Consider the following 24440-nt stretch of genomic DNA (forward strand, 5'->3'; position numbering starts at 1 on the left):
ATACGTTGAATTCCCTCTAGGTTTTCTCCTTGAGAGGGTTTTTTGGTTCCCTCTAGGGTTTCCCCTTGAGAGTAGGGATGGAAATGAATCGGGTTCGGATCGGGTGGAGCTCCACCCGCATACGTCACCCGCATCCATCCGTTTCACCCGATCCATCCGTCACCCGCATAATACATCACCCGAAATCCATCCGTCACCCGCATAATACATCACCCGAAATCCATCCATCCACCATCCGCGGGTGAAACGGATGGATAAATAAAAATTAATTTTAGATAAAAAAAAAAAATTGAGAAAACTATTTTGACCCTTTAATATTAAAATAATTATTGTAAAATAATTGTGCTGTGTCAAATATTAACATAAATAATAAAATATAATCGTACCATAAAACTTCTAATATGCAAATATTATATATGTATAAGATATTTATATTTATTTTTTAGAAATAAGAATATTTATAATACTAAACGGATGGATGGATGGGTGAAGGATGGGATTAACCACCACCCGAATCCGACTCGATCCATCACCCGATTCACTCGTCACCCGCCTCTCATCAATCTAAACCGGGTTTTTCACCCGTTTAATAAAGCGGATTGACCGGGTGGTCGGATCATCCGTTGGATATTTCCATCCTTACTTGAGAGGGTTTTTCTAGCCTCCATTGCTAGATTTTTTCTGCTTTTTTGAAGGTTTTCCTTCACTCTTTTCTTTTTCTCTCTTTCTCTTTCATCTCTTTTCTTCCGATCTCAATTGTAAATTTTTGTAGGGGCTTCCACTGGTGTTTTTACCGGTGATAAGCACAAAAAAACTTTTTAATTGCTTTCAATAAATGGATCCATCTTTATGATGGTGTTTATTCAATTAAGGTTATTTTCTTTGTTTGTTCGTGTGCTAAAGTTTGAAGAATTAGGATTTCATCGTCTCTGAAAGTATCTAAAAGGTCATATGACTTTTTTCACCCAAACAACTACTCATCCGTAGATCTCAAGCCGAATTAGTGCTAACTCACATATTATATTGCTTCGGATGAAGTTTTTTATTAAGGCGATCGAATCTGCGATGTAACTAGTTCTAATAAGGTGATTTGTACTTGTGTTGGAATTTTAGATTTCCTAGGAAATTTTTGTAAGTGCCGTTTGACTATCTTTCATTAATGAAATCTTTTTTCTTCTCGTAAAAAAAAAAAAAAAAAAAAAAAAAAAAAAAACATATGTTATTTTGAAATTTGAAATTTAATTTGAAAATGAAATCTTGAATTATTTTTAGTTGAAAATAATTTTAGAGAGAGAATACTATTATTATGGAAAATTGAATTTTTAGAGAGAGAAAAAACTATTTTTGGAAAAATGATATCTTTGGTAAAGATTTTTTCCGTTAATGTGTAATTTTAAATGGAATTTTAATAAAGTTTTATCACGTTCTTTTTGTAATGTCTTTATGTTCTTTAGTAATATACTCCGTATGTTTTTTTGTTAAACACAAACATGTTCTTTTTCAAATACGTAAATGTTCTTTTTTCAAACACTTGAATGTTCTTTCCGCCTTTTTTTTTTTTTTTGTTTAACCGGGTATACCATGCGGGTGCACCCGGGTGCACAGATCATACATCAATTTTTCAAACGACAACCCTCTATCTTGGATCCGGACCTAATAGGATACCAGCCGGAAGCAATACAAAAATAACACACAATGACATGCCTAACACTAACCAGTTACTAAATCTATCTTTGGTCAGATGATTTTCGTCTGTTATAGCATATAACCCCGTCAAGTACGCAGCTGCCAAGGACACAAGCCCAAGTAAAAGATAAACACCTCCCAGCTTGACAATCCGAATCTTCCGATATGTATTGTTGAAGGTGCTTAAGATGAGTGTTAGAGCCGATACTAGAGCGAACAAAAATGCAAAATTGTTGACATTCTTAAAAGCTTTGAATACCGGATCTTTGGAAAGAGATGGCAAACCGGTGTCTTGGTGGTAACCACCAGGAGGGCTGCATATCGCTGCATAAGTCACGGTGATGATGATCGTTGCTACTAGCAAAAGGAAGTTAGTTCGCTCATAGATGGCTTGTATATAACGTTCTTTGTTGCTGGATGAGTCATTATCCTTCGCTTCTGATTGCTTAATCTCCTTTCCTTGACTTTCATTTTGATCTCTTCTTTCTCTCACAAACTTTTTCTCATCGTCTGATTTTCTCAACAATGTGTTCAAATGTAGAGCCTGCAGTACAGTACATAATTACAGTACATGTTAAGATCGAAATTCAAAATTGGAGGTACGTAATATATGGGATCATGTGAAATTAAATATTAATATAAGTTGCAGCTGAAATTACGTGACAACTATAATAATGCTACAATACCGATTAAAAAGGGAAAATTCCCTGTTTCTCATGGTGAGAAACGAAATTGACATTTTCGTAAATAAAACAACTTTATTCAATTGTAAAGCCCACAATAATGAAAAAGTTGTTGATTTATTCACAAAAATACCCCCATAACCATGAGAAAATGGGGCATCCAAGTGATTTGTTAAATATGATGGTAGAGCCGTGGAGGTGTATTTATGTTGAGGTAAGCACGTACCTGCTGTCGTTTCACAGGTTCGTTAGCAAACGGATATGGCAGATTCAGTTCAAACATGTCTCTAGCAGTCAACAACTCGTAGTTCTTTGAGTTGCAGTCAATATGTGATTTTTCATACACCAAACGTTTCACAATTGCACAGTGTAAGCCTTTTACAGCCAAATGAAGTGGAGTGTTACCATCATCATCACCAGTATTCAGTACATCCTTAAATTCTTTCAATGACAGCAAATAATTTACGACATTCCATTGACCTTTGCTTGCAGCGACATGGAGAATGTTTTGACTCTTGAAACTCAACCAACATGTATTGGCAATTTTGGGATCCTGGAGCAGTTTGATAATCTCTACTTCGTTCTCCTTTGCTGCGTGGTGAATCGGAAAAAATCCATCCTCATTCTGATCACGCTGAAATTTGAGGTACGAAAATTTTTCAAGTAATAACTTAACCTCCTCAACATAACCCATTTGAGCTGCATAAGAAAGGGGGTTCTGCCCTTCTGTGCTTATTGAATCCACAAGTATTGGTGCTTGTGCAACTAAACGGTTCAAGATAGCTGCATTATTTAAAAGGTAAATAAATTATATGAATAATTGAGTAATTCATAATTATAAAGAAAATAATAGCTAAAATTCATTTCAAGTTTAAGACATTCTTTCTCAAGTTGTTAATAAATTCAATTCATAAATTATAAACTCACGAAGTATATATACTCCATATTTTGTTTGACCCGTTTTATTTAAAAGGTTCCAACTTATGGGGGTCCCAACTTTAGATTTTCCCCAAAGTTGTCTTTAACCTTTTTTAACTGATTTGACCGGTCAATTGATGCTAAGAGATGTGTCAATGTGCTGAATATTGTGGAAAAAACAAATGAGACAAAAAATAAAAAATTAAAAAGTAGATGTGTAGTAGTAGATTACAAAAAATTGTCTTCCCTCAATCCTTCTCTCTAATTATAATTTTGATTGTTGGTCACTGTCCTAATTCATCTCTTGTTAGTTGCATTTTCATGTTATCACTATATATTATACTGAAATTAACATGCACCAAGCCACCAACTATACAGACTAGAGTATGAAACAACATACCTATGGAACTTAGAGGGCCAATTGACCATATTAGTATATAAGTTAACACCCTTATGACATATTGGTATATAAGTTATTGTCGGCGACATATTGGTATAAAAATTAACATGTGGCGACATATTGGTATATAAATTAACAAATTGTGACATTTACCCCAATTTTTTCTTCGGATGAAATAGCATGTTGTATACTTCAAAATTTTGTTTTAATTATTTTTGCAATCTTATTTATTATCATAATATACTTATTCAGCACCAAATAATAATTTTTCCCTCTTCCCTTCCAATACAATAACTTTGATAAATCAATCAAACGATAAAACCCCAAAGAACTAATAAACAATAAACAATAAACAAAATCTCAGTATTAGTTATTTAATTTCAAAACCAATTACTAGTAGACGCTAACTTTCATTATTACTTCATTTATTTAATTATACCCACAACTTTGTAAATCAACAATATAATAAGAAAAAAATATATATATGAGTGTTTTTTTTTTTTTTTTAAAAAAAAAAAAGAAGAATCTACCCTTGTGATCCTTCAATAACCAACGCCCTCAATACATTCAAGCTTATATCCCTTTGCTCAAGCTTTCCTATTCGTTTTCCCCTAGCTTCTTTCTCATCACTTTTGGGCTTTCAACTTTTTTGTTTTTTTATTTTTTTATTTTTTTATTTTACTTCATAATTTTTTTAAATTAATATAAAAAGTAGAGAAAAGTACAAAAAACAAAATGTCAAATAAAAGTTATTAGCACTAAAATTAAGCGCGTGTATCATACGCATATCCCCCGACAAGAAAATAGGGGTAAATGTCGCAATTTGTTGACTTATATACCAATATGTCGCCACATGTTAATTTTTATACCAATATGTCGCCGACAATAACTTTTATACCAATCTGTCATAAGGGTGTTAACTTTTATACCAATATGGTCAATTGGCCGAACTTAGGGCCTGTTTTCATTGACTGAACTCAGCTGAACTGAGCTGAACTGAACTGAATTGAAATGAATATTTTATAAGAGAAGGAAATTAGGAGCTGAACTGAACTGAGCTGAGCTGAACTGAATTTCAACGTATGAGAACAGACCCTTAGAATTGCTATAATGAATTTGTAGTCCTTAACAATATGAAAATTTGTGTGCAAAATGATAGTAAGGCTCAAATACTTACCTATCCTCCTCGTATAAATTGCTAGGTGAATGACAGATTTTGTGTGTTTCAAGGTGTTTTGATGTTGATCATTTCCTTCAAGTCCTTGGATCATATCATGGACCAAAGCGCACTCACCATAGTTGTTGATAGCCAGAAACAAGGGACTAATATTGTCCTTGTTTGAGCAATATGCTGCCTGTGGACACTTCGCAAACAGGAATTTGGCAATTTCTCGTTGATTATGTAGAAGTGCAACATGCAGTGCTGTGTTTCCATCCATGTTTGGCCTTTCACATAAATGATCTGCAGGGATGTCCGACCATTGAAAAAGAGCTTCAAGGGACTGCAACCTGCAAGCCTTGACAGCTAAATGAATGGGAAGATCACCTTCCTTATTAGCCTGATACATGAGGTTAGTACAGTTTTGGCCAACAAGGAGATTAACAATCAGCATGGGATTATTCATACAGGCTGCAATGTGAAGAACATTATTTCCATTTTCTAGGTTGACAAGGTCCTTTAGCTGAAATTTCTTGGATATTATTTGAGAAACTTGATTTAACTCCATACTAACCAGATATTGATACAAACGGCCATCAATTGGGAAAGACTTGAGGCCACTTTTAGCTCTTTCTAACAAGAAACTTATTCTCTGAACTGTGTCTTTATATTGTTCTATAGATATTAGTTTCTCAACCAAGATGATTCCTGTAAACCCGTCCTTGTTTAATAATCCAACATCGACCTGAGCATCTTGGATAAGAATTTCAACAACTTCAAGATGTTTATCAAGAGCCGCCAAATGCAAGGGAGTGTTACCGTCTTCATCTTTTTGATTGACTATAGAATATTCTAGGATTGTAAGCATATAAGTGACCATTTTAGAGTTGCCAGTCTGTGCTGCCAAATGAAGAGCATTTTGGCCTTTTGCATTAGTCAAAGATAAGCTTTCTTTTAGTAATTTGATGACACCAAAAGCACCTCCTTTCACTGCGTGGTGTATTGGAAAGGAACCATCTGCGTTACACGTGAATGCGCTATCTGGAACTCCATTGAACAAAATTTCAACTTCCTCAAGATAACCCATATATGCTGCATAAGATAGGGCTGTCCGCTCATCTTCCATCGAATTAATTAGTTCCAACTTATCATATCCAAATAATCCAAGCAGTTGTTCCAACATTTCTGCAATTGTTGGTATATAATTTTAGTTGTAAATAATGTACAAAGTAGTGTATATGCGTGACCGGACCTGACACGAATCTAACACAATCCGAATACCCCCAATAGACATCTCTAGTAGGTTGATTGTCAAGAATGCGATTTTCAAAGTTAAAAAGGAAAATGATGAGGAAATAAAGATTTCTAAAGAAAGATAGTAAGACCCTCTCCAATGGTGAGACTCAACTTTGAGTATTGAAATACAAAATAAGTTGTTTTTTACCTCCAATGGTGAGATCATACCCACTTCTAAATTTAGCAACTCATATTAAGTCTAATTTTTCAATGGTGAGACTCTCTAAAATAAACAAATGTCACTTTCAATTTATAGCCCATAAATTATTGTAAGATTAAAAAATAATTAAAAAAAAAAGGTAAAATTACAAAATATATTAGAATATTGATAAGGGCTCACACTTTTTGTCAAATGAGACTCAAAGTTGAGTATCTAAACTTAGCAACTTTCTTTTGGAGTTGTTAAGTTTAGATACCAACTTATTGGTATACATTGCAAAAAATACTCTCTCTCTCCTAAAAATACTCACTTGAGTCTCACCATTGGAGAGGGTCTAAGGTGGCTCTTGGTTCAAATAACCGCACAGGGTAAAGGAAATGAAATCAAGAAAGGGACAAAGAGGGAATATAATTTGTTCCTAAATTAAAGTCAAGTGTCACTTTCATCTATTACTTTATTCACTTCTAGTTTATTTATTATCAAGCCCCCTTTTCTGATTTCCCCATAATCCTGAGTAAGTATTACCCACTACCAGGTATGGGTAATACTACCCAATACCACAATATATATATATATATATATATATATATATATATATATATATATATATATATATATATATATATATATATATATATATATATATATATATATATATTTTTTTTTTTTTTTTTTTTCTTTTTTTCCATTTCCTCTTCATCTTCTTCCTCCCTTAAATCCTTTACCCACCTCCATGGATAGTTCCCATTGCCGGCCAAACCTCCGCCCATAACACCTTCACCTCCTACAGCAAGAAACCCACTCCAACAGCTACTACCTCGCAACTACCTCCGTTAAAAATCAACGGAAATCACCCAAAAAAACATAAACAAAAAACGAGAGACACAAACTTATGGCTCTAGCCATTAAAATCGGTGAGTTTTATGCCGAAAATCGTTGAGTTCTGTCGCAATTGACGATGGTAGCCATTAAAATCAGTGAGCTCTATGTTGGAAATCGTTGAGTTCGGTCGAATTTGACGATGGTACCTGTTTGTCGATGCTCAGTTATTACTGATTTCTGTACTGTTATTATTAGTTTGTGTACTGTTATTCTTGGGTTGTATACTGTTATTCTTAATTTGTATACTGTTATTGAGCGGAGAGAGACTACATTTTTACAACATGGGTAAGTTTTACGCAATATTACATTTTTGCCCCTGGTATGGGCCCAACGAGCTCATACCTGGTAGTGGTCTATCACTACTCCATTATACTCCCTCCGTTTCGCATTAATCGTAATGGTAGGATTCGCTTAAAGTTTAAGAAAATTATAGACTAAACTTAAAGGCTTATAATATAAGTAAATAAGAAATGTTAGTAAAAAAGAAAAATAATAATAAAATAGTGTAGGTAGGATTAGTAGGAAAGATAAATAATAAAATATTTGAGAAAATGGGGTTAGTAGGAGAGAAATCAATTAACCAATACTAAAAACGAACCTAAAGTGACACCTGTCACGATGTTATACAAAAATTTCCCGCCTTTTCTTCTTTTTTTTTTTTTTGCCAAATTTTAATAACTTCCATTTTATAACCTACCATAATACTTATTTCCATTTTGACAACACATTTAATCCAATCATACTCAATTAATTTTATTTTTATTTATTTATTTTTTCAACATATATTTTATATACTATAAATCTTTTAGTTACACATATATTAACATATTTTAAAATTAAGGTATTGACATATATCATCATCCAAGATTATCATAATATTATTATAATTTTTTTTTCCTCCGACTTAAATTTTTTTTTAATTAAAAATAGGAATAATAATTTTGGTAGGATAATTTGTATAAATCTTACAAATATACGTAACGTTTATAAGAACAACTTAACAAAATCATTTTATTATATTATACTCCTCCGTTTTTTTTTTTTTTGGTGTTTAGAAAGCCACAAAGGGCAGGAGTGAGAATCGATCCCAGGATCTCCTGGAATCGGGAGGGAAACTCTAACCACTTGAGCTATACCTCACTCTCACTCCTCCATTTTTTTATAAGTCATGGTTGGATTTGCACATTTGTTGAGACACAACTTTGACCATCAATATCTTTAATTAGAGACTATTATTTTGTTACAAATATATATATATATACCATTCTTTATAAATTTTGTTGTAAAGTTTAATTATGACCGTGCATGGCACGAGATTTAACTTAGTTATAAAATAATGGTGAATCCATTTCAAATATAGAAGTGTTGTAATTAACCATGAAACAGACGTATATCATACTTAATAAATCCGTGCATTGCACGGACCAAAACTAGTTAATAATAATACCTTTCTTTTTGACAGAAACAGCAGCATGTAATACCGACTTGCCTTTCATCAACAAGGCAAGAGCATCGTCTTTGACTTGTAATGTCTGCAGCTTTTGTAGCATGTGCTGAACAAGATGTGAAAGCTCCTTCTTGATGGCCAGGTACAAGGGACTAATCCCCTTGTTGTTCAACAGAACATAAAACTCGGGAGGATATAAGTCAACCAAATCCTTTGCTATCTGCCCTTCATTAAATTGCAAAGCAATGTGTAGTGTAGTGTTCCCTTCCTTATTGTTGTTCCACCCCAAAATTTGATATGCTATGTTGTTTTCCTGTATCCAGCCAATCAGGGCTTCGACTGCATTGAGTCTGCCAGTCTTAAGCGCTGAGTGAATGGGAACATCCCCATGACAGTTCTCCTGGACCATCAGCTCTGGCCGTCTTTTAAGAATTCCTTTAAGCAGATCCACTTGTCCGGCTGAGCTCGCTGCAACATGAAGGACAGTGCTCCTGTCCCTTGCACACCGAAGCTGAAGGATGTCAATTTGTGATGTGATTTTGTTAAACTCTTCTAATGTACCGGTAACTAGGCACCGGTACAATTCAGCGCTAATAAGAGCATAATCACCTCCATTATTATTAGATGTGGATGCCATTATATTTAAAAAGACAAACTCGCTCTTTTTCTCTTCTTTTAGCTTACTTCTTTTTTCACCCCTACTAAACCTACCTTCCCAAGTTTATATATACTGTTAACATGGCGGAAGTCAACACCACCAATTATTTCACCAGTTGTGAACTTGTGATTAGAAGGGGATAAGCCATAATTTTATATTTCAATTTTAAACACTAGTTGATCAATTGTATTGCCATTGCATGTTTCTTTAGTCTTAGTGGAGCATGGGATTTGAATAACATTTTTTGGATAACAAACAACTGGAATACAAGGCATGACCATTTCACTATATACAAGTATGACTAAAAAATGATTATAGGGACCAATTTGTTTTACTTAAATGTGGAACATTTTGTTTTAGATAAAGAGTCATTAATAGACAAGAAATGCACGATAAAGAATGATTTAGGAAGACAACTTGTACATCATTTAGATTCCATACCCATACACCAGAACAGCTCCTTCAGCACTTCAATAATTAATTGCAATATAAGCTTCTTGTAGTTTGTAAAAAATGACTTTAACCAACAATATACTTGATACATGCTACTTGTAAGTTGTAATACCGACTAAAAAGGGAGGGAGAAGAAGGGGGAATAACCCAAAATGTGGTATTGCGTACCTGTCCACTGGACCGAAACAGCAGCATGTAGTATGACTGGCATTTTTTAAAATATCCAGATGCATCTTCTTTGAATGGATGCAACCTCTGTAGCATGTGTTGGACAAGGTCTGCAAGCTCCTTTTTGATGGTCAAGTACAAGGGACAAAACCCCTTATTATTCACAAGGCAATGCAAAGGACAGTGTTCCGTTGCTCTAATACGTGATGAACAGGAACATCATCGCCTGTTGCAGGTTCCTGCTGTAACCAGCTTCTCAGGGCATCAACAGCAGTGTTCATTTTACCAGCACTCAGTGCTAAGTTGTATAAGAACGTCATTAACCAACTCTAACTTCCCAGAGCTAGAAGCGATGTGGAGGACAGTATTCTTGTTCCTTGCACACGAAGGTCAAGAACATCAACTTGCCTACTCGATATGACTCTGTTGCCCAAGTGACTAGTAGCTGGTACAGTTCGGCATCAATAAGAGCATTATCATCACCACCTCACTTCTCAAGGTCAGTATATTGCTCAAATTGACCAATATGAAGCCTGAAGTCAACACTAACAGCTGATTGCTGGCATCCAAGAAGCCCTTCAGGGAAGCAACTCGACCTTTTCTTTTTATTACTTCAAACTTGACTACGAAGGTCTAAGGGACCAATTAACAGAATAAAGGCGAACAAATAAGAGTAAAAAATAAAAAATTAATTTGCAAGTATAATATTCCCTGCATTTCATCAACTTGTTCTTAAAAATTTTGTATGGTTTTCAATACAAACAATCAAGCATACATATCTTTAAATACATATTATAGGAACATTCTTAACAAGTTCATATCAAGACGAATTAATTAATTAAACAAGATTCCACACATGTATGAAATTTTCTTTTATACTTGTCAAAAAAATAATAAAAAAAATATTAAAGTAGAACAATATAAAGAAATAGAGAGTACAAGTTTGATATATAGCGCATACAGACTGTAGTTGGCAAGAATCATAATATGACAATAGGAAGTTTGAAAAATAAACACAAGTTGGAATAGATATACAACTACACAATTACAAGTTGATGGGGTCAAATAAGACATCAGCAAAAGAGGATCGGATTTACAAGAATAGAAGAAACGCTGCACATTTATCAAACATCAGTAATTGAAATTGATTAGAATATCAACCAATGCATTATGTAAAAATCATGGGAAATATCAAATCCTGCCATCTTAGTTAATTTAGCAAATGCGAAGTGGATAGCTCATTCAGAGGTGCTCGCAATGCTGTCAGCCATCTTTGTACACTGTTTTTTCTCCTGTTCTGAGCCCTCTGCAATTCAAAAGATCAAGGCTAACGATATGCAGGATTGATAGAATTGAAAATGATTATATAGTAAATATACTGTGACATGACAGTATAATTATTGGAAGAAGAGAAGCACTTGTGGAAGAAAGAATATCTAGTCCTCTTCAGTCTTTTTATTGTTAGGCAAATGCATGTGCTCAGAAAATGCAAAGCATACATGATTACAGAATAATAGATATATTTTGTAAAAAATCTGAAAAGTTAAGTTCAAATAGATCATGAGATGCAACATGCACAAATTAGTGTTTTCAGGTAAAAAGAATGAAGTCTCAAGCAATAGAGTACTAGAGACAGAAAGACTCCACCTGTTAATTGATCGTAGCGAGATACAATGTGCTTTGCATAGGGGACTTTTTTCAAAACGGGAAGATGTAATCGTATACAATTTTGCAATGTCTCCTTTTGCTTCTCAGAGCCAATCTCGAAAATCTTCTGAACCACATAATTTGCAAATTGGTCTTTCATCATCATCTGAATAAAACAGTTCAAAAAATAATGAGGAACCAAAGGAAGGCAATATTGCCATAATAAAACATCCAAAGAAACCTTGATTAATTCAGATTACTGTAATCCACAAGAAATTACTCAAGCACTTAACAAAGCACTTGGACTCTATAATCACATCAAAAGCACAATATTTACAAATTTTGTGTATTACATATTACCAAGATAAATTTGGCACACAAGGAGCATAAATCTCAGACCAATTTTCTGCATCAAGTATAAACTTTCAGATTTATGAACAGATATCTTGCAAACATACCAACAGTGCTTCATTGTTGTCAGACTGTGCAATGATTTCCTCAATTATGAGATCTCTCTCTGAATCGTTCCCATACTTTATGCATTTTTCAACAACATTGGAGGCAAACTTATGCTGACTCAACTGTACAAATCGACCAGTTAACTTATGAATAATTTGGCTTCTTTGATGGGGCTTTCCCATTTCCATAACATGCTGCAAGGGAGTCACAGGTGACATTAGTTGCCGCATTTGAAGAGTAAAACTATGAAGCTTGCAAGCTTCTCCAAACACAGATAAGGAAATAACTTAAAATAGTGGTAGGGGTCAATACCTGAGTAACATAGTTGCCATAGGGGTCATGAGCAAGGGTCGAAGTAGATTTAAGGACTTCATCAACCATCCACTGACTTATCTGCTCATCTGAGCAATGCTCCAGAACTCTCTACACAAACAATAAAAATAAATACCTTACATGGAATTTCAACATAACATCCATACAGCTGAAGTTCAAAGATACCTGGATGACACGACAACCATATGGGTGACATGAAAGTGTTGAAACTTGACCAATAAATGAAGAAATGATGAATTTAATTTTCTCAGTTGGGACGGATTCAATACATTTCTGTATCACATGGTTTCCATTTTGGTCATGCACACATTTCATAACATGCCCATCAAGCTCCTTCATAAGCTCCACTTTCTGATCAAGCTCGATTACTTCCAGTGCCTACAGAAAAATTTCAGGGGGAAAATGGTTTTAAAGGGACAACAGCAAAATAATATTGGTTAACAAAAATGCCCTTTAACTAAGATTTCCTGCATGGCCATTGTCTTATATTTTATTTATTTACTTTCATCCTCTGCCCGGCTTCTTCTTAATTTTTAACTTTTACATTTATGAACGAAAAGGAAAAGAAAGGTGCATGTGAAACATGCATATAAGATTAGAAAGGCTCTAGAACTCCTTGTATAACAAATGACACTTTCACTCATGGTAGAGACAATATAGAAGAACAAAGTTTTAACTTCCTTCTACATTTGTAGAAAACAGAAATTATAATCATTCTCTGAACTTAAAACTTCATATAGATGAGCACACAATAAAAAAATTTATAAAAAAATTGATTAATTTACCTTTTGGATCACACGACAGCCATACATTTGCAAACTTAAGGTCAAAACCTGTCCAGTAAGTTGCTGGCCAAGCTTTCTCCTCTGCTCAACAGTTCCATGCTCGAAAAACTGTATTCAAATGAAACACAATTCAGAAGTTTAAGAAATCCAACCACAATCTATTAAACATGCAAAGACTTATTTGAAGACATAGAGGTGTTAAAAGTTCACCTTTTGAACAACATAATTTCCAAATACATCGGTCATTAATTTAGAAACTTGTGGAAGAACTTCTTTAAAGACAGATTCCTTCTCATCATTGCCACAGCTTTCTAGCTTTTGTTGAATAAAACGACTACCATGTTGATCAGTGCTGCAGGGTATATCCAGCCATGTCAATTAAATGCAGACCTAATTGTGCCAAAAACAAGGAAGCATATGAAAAGATGTTCTAAAAGCCTACCTAAACTCGACAATCTGGCCAGAAATTTCAGACAATTCAAGAATCCTAGAGCTGTTGGATTTAAGCAATTCAAGAAAAGAAGGCCGTTTAGCATTATTATCAATACTGTTTCTATCAGAACTCTCAGGTCCACCTTGTCTTTTCCATCCAGGATATGCAGCTGTACTTTTTGATGACTGTTGTGAAACACTCACATCATTTCCTAGCCCGTGTTGAATAATCCTAGGTACAGAAGATCCTGGTAATGTAGGAGGCACTTGAAATTGTGGTTCTCCTAAGCTTGGAGGATATCCATAAGAGTTGAATCTAAGCTGAGTCCCAGTTATTAGAGGAAATAAGCTCGGTATGTTTATTGCAGGATGATTTAGTCCCCTGCCACCTATTGAAGATGCACTTGCAACAGTGTCTCTTTGTGATGCAAGTGCATCAATCTGACTCTGAACAGCACTTTTATGAGCATTCTCATAGAGTTGTTGAAAGCTTTGTCCTTGAGCAGGACCACCAAAAGAAGGCCGTAGCACTTGACCAGCATATGGGTTCATTTCGCCAAGTAAAGCCTCCACTGATTGCTTAAAGAAGCCAGGCTTCCCATATGTATCAATTGGCATTGGAAATGCATTGCCCTGAACATAACTGCCAAAATGAGGAGGTAAAGTAGTGTTAGCACTTAATCCACTCAGAGCAAGTGGTGGACTAGGGAATCCTGGTTGTGGTACACTTGGGTAAAAAAGGTTTCCTGAATTCATATGGGCAGCTGTTGATGCATATAATGGTGGTACCAGTCCTGTGTTATGCATGAATGCCTGATGCAATGGTAGTGGCTTCTGATGAGCAGCATACATTCCTCGGGGAACAGCGTAAGCTTGGAATCCAGGTATCTGGTATGGTGCGCCTTGTGAAGGATGAGGATGAAGCTTATTCTCATCAAGCAAGCGGAGATAGTCAAGTCTTTTTTGATCTTCCTCTCTCATTATTTCGCCTGAAACATCCAACAATTTCATTCTTGACTCTACTACAGAAACTTCAGACCCAATATTACTTTGGATAGACACATTATCCTCTAAATCAGCAGTTCTGCAGTAAGAAACAGTTGATACAGAGGGATTGATAGAAGAACTCTTGGTACTATGCTCATCGTCAGTGTTTGAAACTCTGACATTGTCATGATCACTTCCTTCTTTAATAGTTGTACTAGATGCAGAAGACGGAGCCTGAACAAAGTCCCCCTAAACCACAAGAAAAGAGAAAAACCATGAGTACTATATGAAATTTGACACTAAAGCTACTAGGTAATACTCTGTATCAGAAATACAGAAGCTCCTCAAAACCTATTTACAAGAAATAGATATTCCACACAATGATCCTAACTGATGCGTTCATATATGCAAAATTATAAACAGTGACTTCAATCAGATACTTAAGTATGGCCAAGTTACAAGTTACAAACCTCCTTTAGATCACCACTGCTTCCATTACGGCCAACTTCTGATGTCATCTTTGTACCATCCTCAAAATTCCCCTGATCACCAGATATTTCGCGTGGTGAATTTGCTTCCTCAGGCTCCTCCTTGTGAGTTGCCAGAAAACCTTCCCTTGCAGAAACTTTTTTACCAACAAAACTTTCCATATGTTGCACCAGACGACGATTCTCTCGTGATATTAGAGGAGGAGGTAGCCTCGGGTTTAAGTTAACATTAGCATAGTAATATTGAATATATGCAGGATCAGTTCGCATTTGTTCTTCAGGCTCACAGTCCAAAAACTCGTTGCTAGAGCTGGTCAAACTCGAATTTTGTTGATCCATAAAAGCCTGAAAGCCAACAATTGAACCCTCAATAGTAGGTGGAGCACTACCACTTCTACTAGGCATCAAGCGAGTTTGTTCTTTGCGAACAATAGTTTCTTGTAAAACTTTGCCTACACCTTCATGACCTGCAACATTACTGAAAGGTGAAGAAAACAATCCAGAACCAGTAGCAGGTAGCCACTTTTTGGACTCATCACTGTCTAACATCCTGATTGGACTCTCAGTTGTCATCCTTCCTAGAGTTAAAGGTCAGCTTCTTCAACCCTCAGAGACTTTAGTTTCAACGCTGCAGCCGGTAACCCTTTATAGCACACGGTCTGTTAATCACAAATAGTTAACATACAGCTTGTTAGATATACATCAACCCCATATTCTAAGAATGATTAGTAGCCTATGGATGACATACAGAATGTGGTAGTCAGTAGCCTAACATTCAAGAGCAAAACAATATGGCAACTGAAGAAGACAAATGTACAGCTTAAGAAAACAGAATGATTGTTGACTGGTGCGAATTCAGAAAACGAGGACTAATTACAAGCAGATTCTTTTCAAATTATACATGAAATGGAACAAAATACTTGTATCAAGTATACAGATGTGTTGTAGAAACCCGAGCACCCGACATGAAGAGGTCAATCAGTTTCCAAGAACAACACCCTCCATCTCAAAATAGATGTCCCAATTGATTAAAACACACTGACAGTAACATTTCATTTGCTTTATTGTAAATCAAGGTTCTTAATTTTGTCATCCCTCTCCTCTCTCAAGCTTTTGGATTAAAACTTTACTTTCTCCCATTCTAAAATAATTGCCTTACTTGTCATTGCTTCAAAATTACACACCACCTTTGACATTATAATTTTAAGTAATAAAGTATACAATGCACCCCCCAATTATAAGGCATGCTCCCAAATAGCCAAATACCTTCTTGAGATATCTTCTATCTACAGTTCTACAGGGGATATAAAATGTTAAGCCCTTAATTCCATGAAGGATTATATCATGCTCCGAAGTGCACCTAATTATATACATTGTTGAATTTCAAACCTAAGTCTAAAGAAATAAACCCGCCCCCACCCCCACCCCCACCCCCACCCCGGCCCCCCAAGACTTTACCCGCTAAGATAGCTAAAATGTAACAATCATTTTACAATTCCAGCATCATAAGTATTTACAAAGCTCACCATACACATACACCAATAAGATTCCAACATCAGTAAATAAACAAAAGACTAGTAATACAAATGGCCAACAATAAGTAAATAATACAGATTTATATCCAAAAAAAAAAACTTTCATATACAAGCAAAATTAAGCCTTTTCCAAAAAAACAAAACAAAATTAAGCAAGTTTATCGTACTATTGGCTGAGAAATTTCCAAAAAAAAAAATAATAATTCATGAAATTGCATAATTATGAGAAATGACAATAATTAGCAAACGATCATTGTCAACCCCAAAAAGTAAAGTTAAAGTAAACCCAAAAAAAAAGGTTGACAAAAAAACTTACCTTCCCACCAAAAAGAGCAGAAAGTAAAATCCCTTTAAAAAGAGCAGTCAAAATCCCAACTTTCTGGAAAATTATGATCAGAATTTGAAATAGAAGAAGGAGAAGAACAAGGAAATGAATGAACCCTTTTGATCAAATAATATCCAAACTATAGAATAATGAATAAATTTGCTGGTTGGTGCAAGAACATAAATTAAAAATTAATTTAAAGAAGCAAGAAATATAAATATAATATGGAGTAACTTATAATATTGAAATAGTAGCATTAGTACTTAATTATTCATGAATTCTCACACGTCACGAAATAGGATTGTTGCCATTAACATTGAAAAAAACAAAGAAAATGAAAGGTTTCAAAATGTCAACATACTGCAAAGCTCCCTCATGTTGAACTGACCCGACTAAGTCCATGCTGTGTACATTTTTTTTTAGACCTCTTGGGCCTTGGTTGTGACTTGTGACTACTGACTTGAATTAAACTAGTACTCCGTATTTTGTATCCTTTCATCCCTGGCTCTTTTACTCGAGTCGAGTTTGACTTTTCTATTACGGAGTACTCCTTTAGTCTCTCTGTTTCTCAACACACTGTTTTAAAGAAAATTGTAAATACAAAAGAAAATAGCGGGTATATAAAAGTTTTAAATTTGGACAAATATTTATAGTGATACGTAAAAGTGACAATCGAGTTGTTTGGAATGGATTTCAATCAAGTCATATTCAAGTAAAAGTCCTTCATTTCACGTTCAAATCTGGTCAAGTCAAGCCAAGTAATATTAGAGGACATCATCAAAAGTTGAATACTCCCTTCGACCCTTATTTTTACACCATTTGACCCAAAAAATTAAGTCCATGGTGCAAAAAAAGGGACGGAGGGATATGATGTTATAGCTATGATTATGACACATTAATTATCGAGTCAATTCGTAATTAATTAGATCAGTTAAATTCTAGTCAAGCGGATACTCCATTGTAACTTGAAATTCAAAATTTCAGACTTCCATGAAAATAGATTTCATGTAATTTCATCTTGAATTGTCATGTATAGAAATGACAGGATGCTTCAAAAAATAACCTTTGGTTAGCTTGAAGTCTTGAACCATGCTATGATATCAAAATAATCTATTCCTATTTACTTAAAATCAATTTGAAATTAAAAAATTAAAACATATACAAAGACTTGAGACCTCTAATTCCTCCAAAATGCAACTGAAGAACCTGTCAATACTTTCAGGAGTGAAGAGATCATAACCATTGATTTAAAAATTACTAGTAGCAGATCACCAAATATTCATGCCCAGCTACATAATTAGTCAAGGGTAGCATAAACTAACGGCTTTTCAAACATTTGATAAGTCAGAAGCCAATGTTTTTAAGCCATTAAACTCACATACACCCCAGTATTAATCAGCATCACAATGACGGTAGAACATAGGAGGGACTACTAACTAAGTGCAGCATACGACAAAATCTCCACCGCATTTGTGCCTCGAAGGAAGGAAACTTGAAAAGGCTATATACGAAGAGTTGGATGAAAGGGGGTTAGAACATAATGCTGAAGAATGGAGTCTTTTGTAATGCAGGCGTTCAACAAGGAAACAGGATGGGAGAGGGGTCCCTGTGGAGCTTCCCTTCTGTCAGATCGAGTTTTCTCATCTTGTCTTCACACCAAAGCAGTTGATCTTTTGTGATCATAGCCATTCTTAGTACCCTTGACACAACTTTGGCATCAATGAGACTTAAGAGCAGAATTACTTCTTCGTTTGTTGATGGCCATGCCTTCTTTTTGAAGCTCTTCTTCTTGCGCAATTCCTTCAGTTTTAACCCTTTCTGCAATCAAGTACCAATGATGATGGATAGGTTAAGACTTATTTTCACCCTTTCACATGTTTTTGACATTGCCATCGCCAAAAAACAGTTACCGTCTAGATAGTTTATTTTTTGAGGCAAACTCGATATGAACTAAGGCCATGATTAAATTGAGTATTAATATGGACCATAGTGCTTTCTCTGATATACACTGTACAGTATGAAATGCATATTGATTTTATAACAAAATAGGGAATCAAATTTTTCAGCGATTACTGCAAAATTTCAGCTTAAGACCAACGTATGCCTTCCATGCAAGCTGAGAAAAAGATTGAAGCTGAAGCAAGGATCAATACCTTTTCTGAAACTGACTGAACTTGCTGAAGAGGTTTAGCCATTTGATTCTGGCTTCCAAACAAATTACGAACCCCACCGGCCTTTTTCTTATCCAACTTCAAGAATGTGTAGAAAGTCAAGATTGATGTCTGAATTAACTTAAGAAGGTCAGGGGCTAGAATCCTGTAATCTGATTCCTCATCTTCGACCACATTCTGATAGGTACCTGAACCATTCAGTAAGACAAAATCTAATCATACTCCATTTTGACGAGTATAAATGCAAGTAATGATATATCCAGCTATAACTAGTACTTCTGTCTAGAACAAATAGTCCATGCCACTACTTAACTGACCCAACTATGATAAAAAGGATCTTTTTGTAAAATCATGTCACGTTCTCAATTATGACTTATAAGTAGTAGGAATAATGTGACAACTAATTTTAGATGGAAGAAGCATATCAGAGGCTCTCCTATATGGGATCTCACCTTGCACCTTCGGAACCTGTAGTAATTTGGACAAAGATTTTCGGCTTCGAGCATATTTTTCTACTCTTGAACCTTGCTCAAAAGGCTCATTTTCAATAAATCTCTGTAACAACACCTCAAACTGCTGATATTGCTGTGCGCAGTGGTTATAACAAGTAGGATTCTCAGGCTGACATGATATCTTCTGGCTCAGCTGTGTGTACTGGCTATGAAGGGCTTCCCATGTTAAGCAAATATGAGCTACATAAGCTGTTTCGAGGTCCTGGAAAGGACTATAATCTGGTTGCTGCAGCTGCTCAGTGTCACTATCAGGCTCTTCCATCTTTTTCAGTGAGAGGCATCTAAAAGAAGATACAAGCTTTCTAGATGCAGCTCTTGGAGATGGCGTTGAAGGACTCATGGGGCCTGCATCACAAGAGTAACACGATTTAAGTTCAATCTTTGGATATAAAATAAAAACAGATGGGTGTTGCCAAGGGTTTTTAAACATATGAAGTAATAAAATTCATTCAAACACTAAGGCTAAGCAGGATAGGCATTTCCAATAAGATTAGCAACAATATCATTTTGAGCCATAATCATATTAATAAGATTGTAAGATTAAGCAACTTGTTATATATTACGAGTATATGGTAGTATGGTACTGTGCTCAAGACAACTACATAGAGGATCATTTAGCCACAGACTTGATAGCAAGACTATGATGGTAAAGGAATTCACTTCCTTCACAATCAACTTAAATAGGTACAAAAGGGATTTACTTTCCTCTTCGATTCATACTAATTACTAAACATGTAAGGACGTAAAATGTGAACAGCTAAGAAAAAAAAAAGTTAACTTAAGCATTAATGATCACAAAGAAACGCAAAAGCTGGTAGCACATGCTCAACTAAAAGTCTATTCTATAAAAAGAAAAAAAAGCATTTCCTTTCTAGTTATGGTAGGGATGATAATAACATCCTAGATGTTTAACTCCTAAATTAAATCATTTTGATATCTACAATTCAAATGTTCTCAACAAAAAGTGCAAGTCATGTAAAATAAATGTTGGCACCAAATTGTTTGCTAGCTTCAGAGCTGCATTATTGCTGGCTAGTGGCTAGTTGGCGATCCCGTGATAGAACCTCAAATTGTTAGTGGGACAAAAACAACATAACTTCTCTCAACTGGAGTAAAAGTAAAAGGCACAATTTAGCTAAATATGAAGGCATATCATGTTATCTTTTAAGCATCAATCAAATTTGAATCTTCACAGCAGCCAACACACTCAAAAACTTGACATAATAACAAGGTAAATGACAGAGGCACATATCAAGATAAATACACAGCAAAATGAAACGATGAGCCCTCAAGGCATTGATATTCAAGTCAAATGAAGCTTAAAAATCTCTTTACTGATCCTAAATTGCAGACTAAGATCAATAACTGACCGGCTCTCAACAACATATTACAACAGAAAGACATTTTCTGAAAAATTCTTGGCAGGTAATATGTCCTTTCAACAAGCATGATATAAGACAACATATAAACACCGAAAAACAAGAGCAAATAAAATCTATTAGCCTTATGTGAAACCCTTGCAAAGTAAAGGATAATTAAAACCTTTGTGAACCCAAAAGCATAAATTCATCCAAAAAGTAATCATTCACAACGAACACCACTTACCAGCCACATTGAGTTGCTGAGAACTCATCCGATCAAAGAATAGCATCCGCTCACAATACTTTTCGTATATAGATTCTAAATCACAGTACAAATGTTCAACTTGAGATCCCACATCTCTTCCCTCACTCGAGCTTGTCTCACCTTCCTCACCGTCCTCCTCTCCTTCAGCACCTTCCTCTTCCGGTATCAGTACCATAAAACTGTTTCTCCTCAATTCTTTCAATCTCCTCTTCACCTCATTCGTGATGAAATCATCATCATCATCATCCACATCAGCAGGAGCATCTACAGCAACTGATTTACCATTAAGATTGCCATTCTCATTGTTTGGTTCCTCCGGATGAGGAATCGGCTTCTCCTCTAACTCCTCATGCGGATTTGGTTTACGAGCTTTCCTAAACTTCCTTACTTTAAAGAAATCCATCACCAAAGATACAACAACAATCCAATTACTTTCCTCAAAACGGATACCACAAAGTCACAAACTAGATTCTCCCAACCAAAAGGTGAAAAATCTCAATGTAGAAAGATACAACAACAATCCAATCCAACTTTCCTCAAAACCCTTAACTAGATTCTCCCAATTAATTAGTCAAAAATCACAATGCACAAAGCCAGGTTTCTTGCAGTAACAAGCACCAATATACTAATTAACTACCAATTGCAGATAAACTCTACTCTATCACTACTCACAGTCAGAACTCACTTGCTTGGCAGACTAAAACAGCAAAGATGTATCACTGAATCAAGCCGCATTCCCTGCAAAAAATACAAAACAAGAAATTATCAAAGATCTATCAAAGATAAATTAAAAGGATTAAAATGGAAATGTAACAGCATAAAAATGGGATACTCCAAATTCTCACAGAAATATCTAACAAGAAAACTAACTTCAAAAATGCTAGCAAAGTACCAAAAAAAACTTATTCAAAATGACTATAAAGATCCTATCTTTAAAGTACCCTAGACCCTGAAACCAAATCCCGTCTACATCATTGTCCTACGGCCACACAGTAGCATTCATACACCCAAAATAAAGTTCAAAAACACATAGCATTATGAAAATGAAGAGCAAATCAAGGGGAAAAAAAACAGTTGAACAGCAAAAAACTTACATAAAAATCAGAAGATCAACCCACAAATTGTAACCAAAACCCCATTCTTCATGATTTACAGAAAAAAAAACTTACCCAAAAAGAAAATAAACCAAAATCAAAGAAACCCAGAATGCTCAAACCATGTGATTTAAAAGAAAGGCAGAAAAACAGAGAGAAAAGAGTTGAGAAAGTACCAAATGTGTGAGTGAGTGAGTAAATGAGAGCTTGGTGAGTAAATTAGATACAAGCATTAAAAACCCATCTCCCATTTTTATATTATTTAACTTTTTTTTACTTGTATTATTTTATTTTCACTTTTTATATTTATTTCTCAATTTTCTCGTGAAATGTAATAGTAGCAGCACAAGTACAAGAAAAAAAAAACCTTTTTTTCTTTTTGGTACTCCACTAAATATGTTTCTTTCTTGTTGTTTTTTTTTTTTTCTGTTAAAAATTGAATAATTAGTTAAATTTATGAATTAGTTTGAAGTTTTGGGAACTTAAAAACTTTGAATTTTAGAAGAAAGTGTAGATTTTATTTTGACATTTATTGAGGAACCCTAGGACTAACAAGTAACAACAATCAAATAATAATGAATGCCAATGTCTTTCTCTCTCCTCATTACACTTTCTCTCTCTAAAATGAAGTGTGCAAAGGAATATTGTCAGAGAAAACCCTCTAAAACAGAAAGGCCGCGAAAGCAGAGGTTTTTCGAGTAAATAGCATGTGAAATTACATTTTTAGCCTTGTTGTTTTTTATTGGGTATGATGCAACATGCATGGATTTGGAATATAGTGAAATTTTATGCTGATTTTTTTTATAAAAAAAAAAAAAAAAAAAAAAAAACCTTTTTTTAATTTTTAAAAAAATAAATAAATAAGTTGGTTGGATACTTTGGATCCCATTTTATGCTCTGAATTTCTGATCTAAGGTTGTGTGGGGTGTGGGGCCCAAAACCTAGATCCCAAAATTAATTTTTATGGGATAAATTTATCATGGTCAAAGTAGTCAAATCCTTATTCTAAATCTTTTGTTTTATAATTATATAGGAAAATGCTATACATAGCCCTTAGGGCTACATATAAGCATTTAATTTACTCTTGAAAATTGTTAAAAATTTAGAAAATCATGACAAAAATACACTAATTACACCTATTTGCGCGTGTTTTTGTCATGAATTCCTAACTTTATACATTTTTCAAGAGTAAATTTAATGCTTAAGTATAACGCTAAGGGCTATGTATAACATTACCCAATTATATAATATGACTGACTAATGAAGCACAATTTAAAGATTGCATGAAGTGGTACTCTGGTTATGACTAATGAGTTTATAGTGCTTTTTATGTCATCCCCCTCTTTTGCTAGCATATTGATTTTTGTAGTCCCACACCCTTTTTGAAGGCTTGTAGAGTTGTAGCATATGTGTTGTAAAAAGTTAACCCGGATTGAGAAACCGATTCAAATCTAACAATTGTTTTATTCCATATACTCTCTTACTCTCTTTGTCTCTTAATGATTGTTCTATGTATTAATGAGTACTCATACTCTATATGTTATCAAGGCTTGATTAAAGGTATGCATGTAGATCGACAAAGCTGTGCATATATGGAAAATAAAGTGAGTTAGAAAATATACCAAAAATCCAAAATAGACATCGGAGAAACTCAAAAAAAATTCCAAAATGATATATTGGGTCGTCTTTATAAAGCAAAGGCAGTAACTCGGAATAAGGTTAGTTAGAGTGGAGTATAAGCCGTATAACTCAAGTGGTTAGGGCTCTCCTCCCGATTTCAATAGATTTTGGGATCAATTCTCAACCCCCGCCCTTAATAGCTCTCTAAACACCGAGAAAAATACGTTAATGATCAAATTAATACATTGACAAACGTGAACTATCAGTTTTTCTAAAATAAAGGTTTTTTTTTCTTCCTTCTTTCTTTCAAAAAAAAGGTATTACAATTTTATTAATACGGAGTACTAGTCACTACAGTAGACTACTAGTAGATGAATAGAGTTCTGAACAAACAAGCCAAACTTGTTCATATTGACAACTTGTGACACTTGCATCCAATCTCGAGCAAAGTCTTTGACCTTTCTCAAGCTCATAAAGTCAAGCTGTGTAATACGTTTGAACATTGTTACACAATAA

At 34.7% G+C, this 24440-nt stretch overlaps 2 protein-coding genes across 4 annotated transcripts; both read right to left on the reverse strand.

Annotated features, from left to right (window-relative positions):
- Window positions 1–10688: 10688 nt before the first annotated feature.
- On the reverse strand, window positions 10689–15647 carry LOC145617991 (pumilio homolog 6, chloroplastic-like). The gene is made up of 9 exons (XM_081672772.1): window positions 15024–15647; window positions 13577–14787; window positions 13345–13486; window positions 13135–13242; window positions 12515–12727; window positions 12329–12439; window positions 12016–12210; window positions 11558–11723; window positions 10689–11216 (listed from the first exon to the last, which is right to left on the reverse strand). Exons 1-9 carry the CDS (start codon window positions 15612–15614, stop codon window positions 11149–11151), a joined length of 2805 nt encoding a protein of 934 aa, XP_081528898.1. The 5' UTR covers window positions 15615–15647; the 3' UTR covers window positions 10689–11148.
- Window positions 15648–17972: 2325 nt separating this feature from the next.
- On the reverse strand, window positions 17973–22968 carry LOC145618002 (uncharacterized). Of its 3 annotated transcripts, none has more exons than XM_081672794.1 (5): window positions 22305–22968; window positions 21190–21948; window positions 19699–19929; window positions 19055–19260; window positions 17973–18719 (listed from the first exon to the last, which is right to left on the reverse strand). In XM_081672794.1, the coding sequence occupies exons 2-5, from the start codon at window positions 21611–21613 to the stop codon at window positions 18477–18479; spliced, it is 1104 nt and encodes a 367-aa protein (XP_081528920.1). In that variant the 5' UTR covers window positions 21614–21948; window positions 22305–22968; the 3' UTR covers window positions 17973–18476. The 3 variants fall into 3 exon arrangements, with proteins under 3 accessions (XP_081528920.1, XP_081528914.1, XP_081528906.1); XM_081672788.1 differs by having other exon boundaries at window positions 17981–18719; window positions 19525–19929; window positions 22481–22966; XM_081672780.1 differs by having other exon boundaries at window positions 17981–18719; window positions 19525–19929; window positions 22305–22966.
- Window positions 22969–24440: the final 1472 nt, after the last annotated feature.

Source organism: Chenopodium album, chromosome 3, assembly GCF_948465745.1.
Source record: "Chenopodium album chromosome 3, dcCheAlbu1.1, whole genome shotgun sequence".
In the NCBI taxonomy this organism is placed as follows: Eukaryota; Viridiplantae; Streptophyta; class Magnoliopsida; order Caryophyllales; family Amaranthaceae; genus Chenopodium; species Chenopodium album.

Excerpts from the sequence above, each read along its gene's own strand:
- LOC145618002 (XM_081672788.1), bottom strand. The coding sequence starts at position 21,613 with ATGGATTTCTTTAAAGTAAGGAAGTTTAGGAAAGCTCGTAAACCAAAT. Across the intron at positions 19,930-21,189 it reads TCAGCAACTCAATGTGGCTG|GCCCCATGAGTCCTTCAACG; the intron begins GTAAGTGGTGTT and ends CTTGTGATGCAG. Across the intron at positions 19,261-19,524 it reads ACAGGTTCCGAAGGTGCAAG|GTACCTATCAGAATGTGGTC; the intron begins GTGAGATCCCAT and ends TGAATGGTTCAG.
- LOC145617991 (XM_081672772.1), bottom strand. The coding sequence starts at position 15,614 with ATGACAACTGAGAGTCCAATCAGGATGTTAGACAGTGATGAGTCCAAA. Across the intron at positions 12,728-13,134 it reads GCTGTCGTGTGATCCAAAAG|GCACTGGAAGTAATCGAGCT; the intron begins GTAAATTAATCA and ends ATTTTTCTGTAG. Across the intron at positions 11,724-12,015 it reads ACAACAATGAAGCACTGTTG|ATGATGATGAAAGACCAATT; the intron begins GTATGTTTGCAA and ends TGTTTTATTCAG.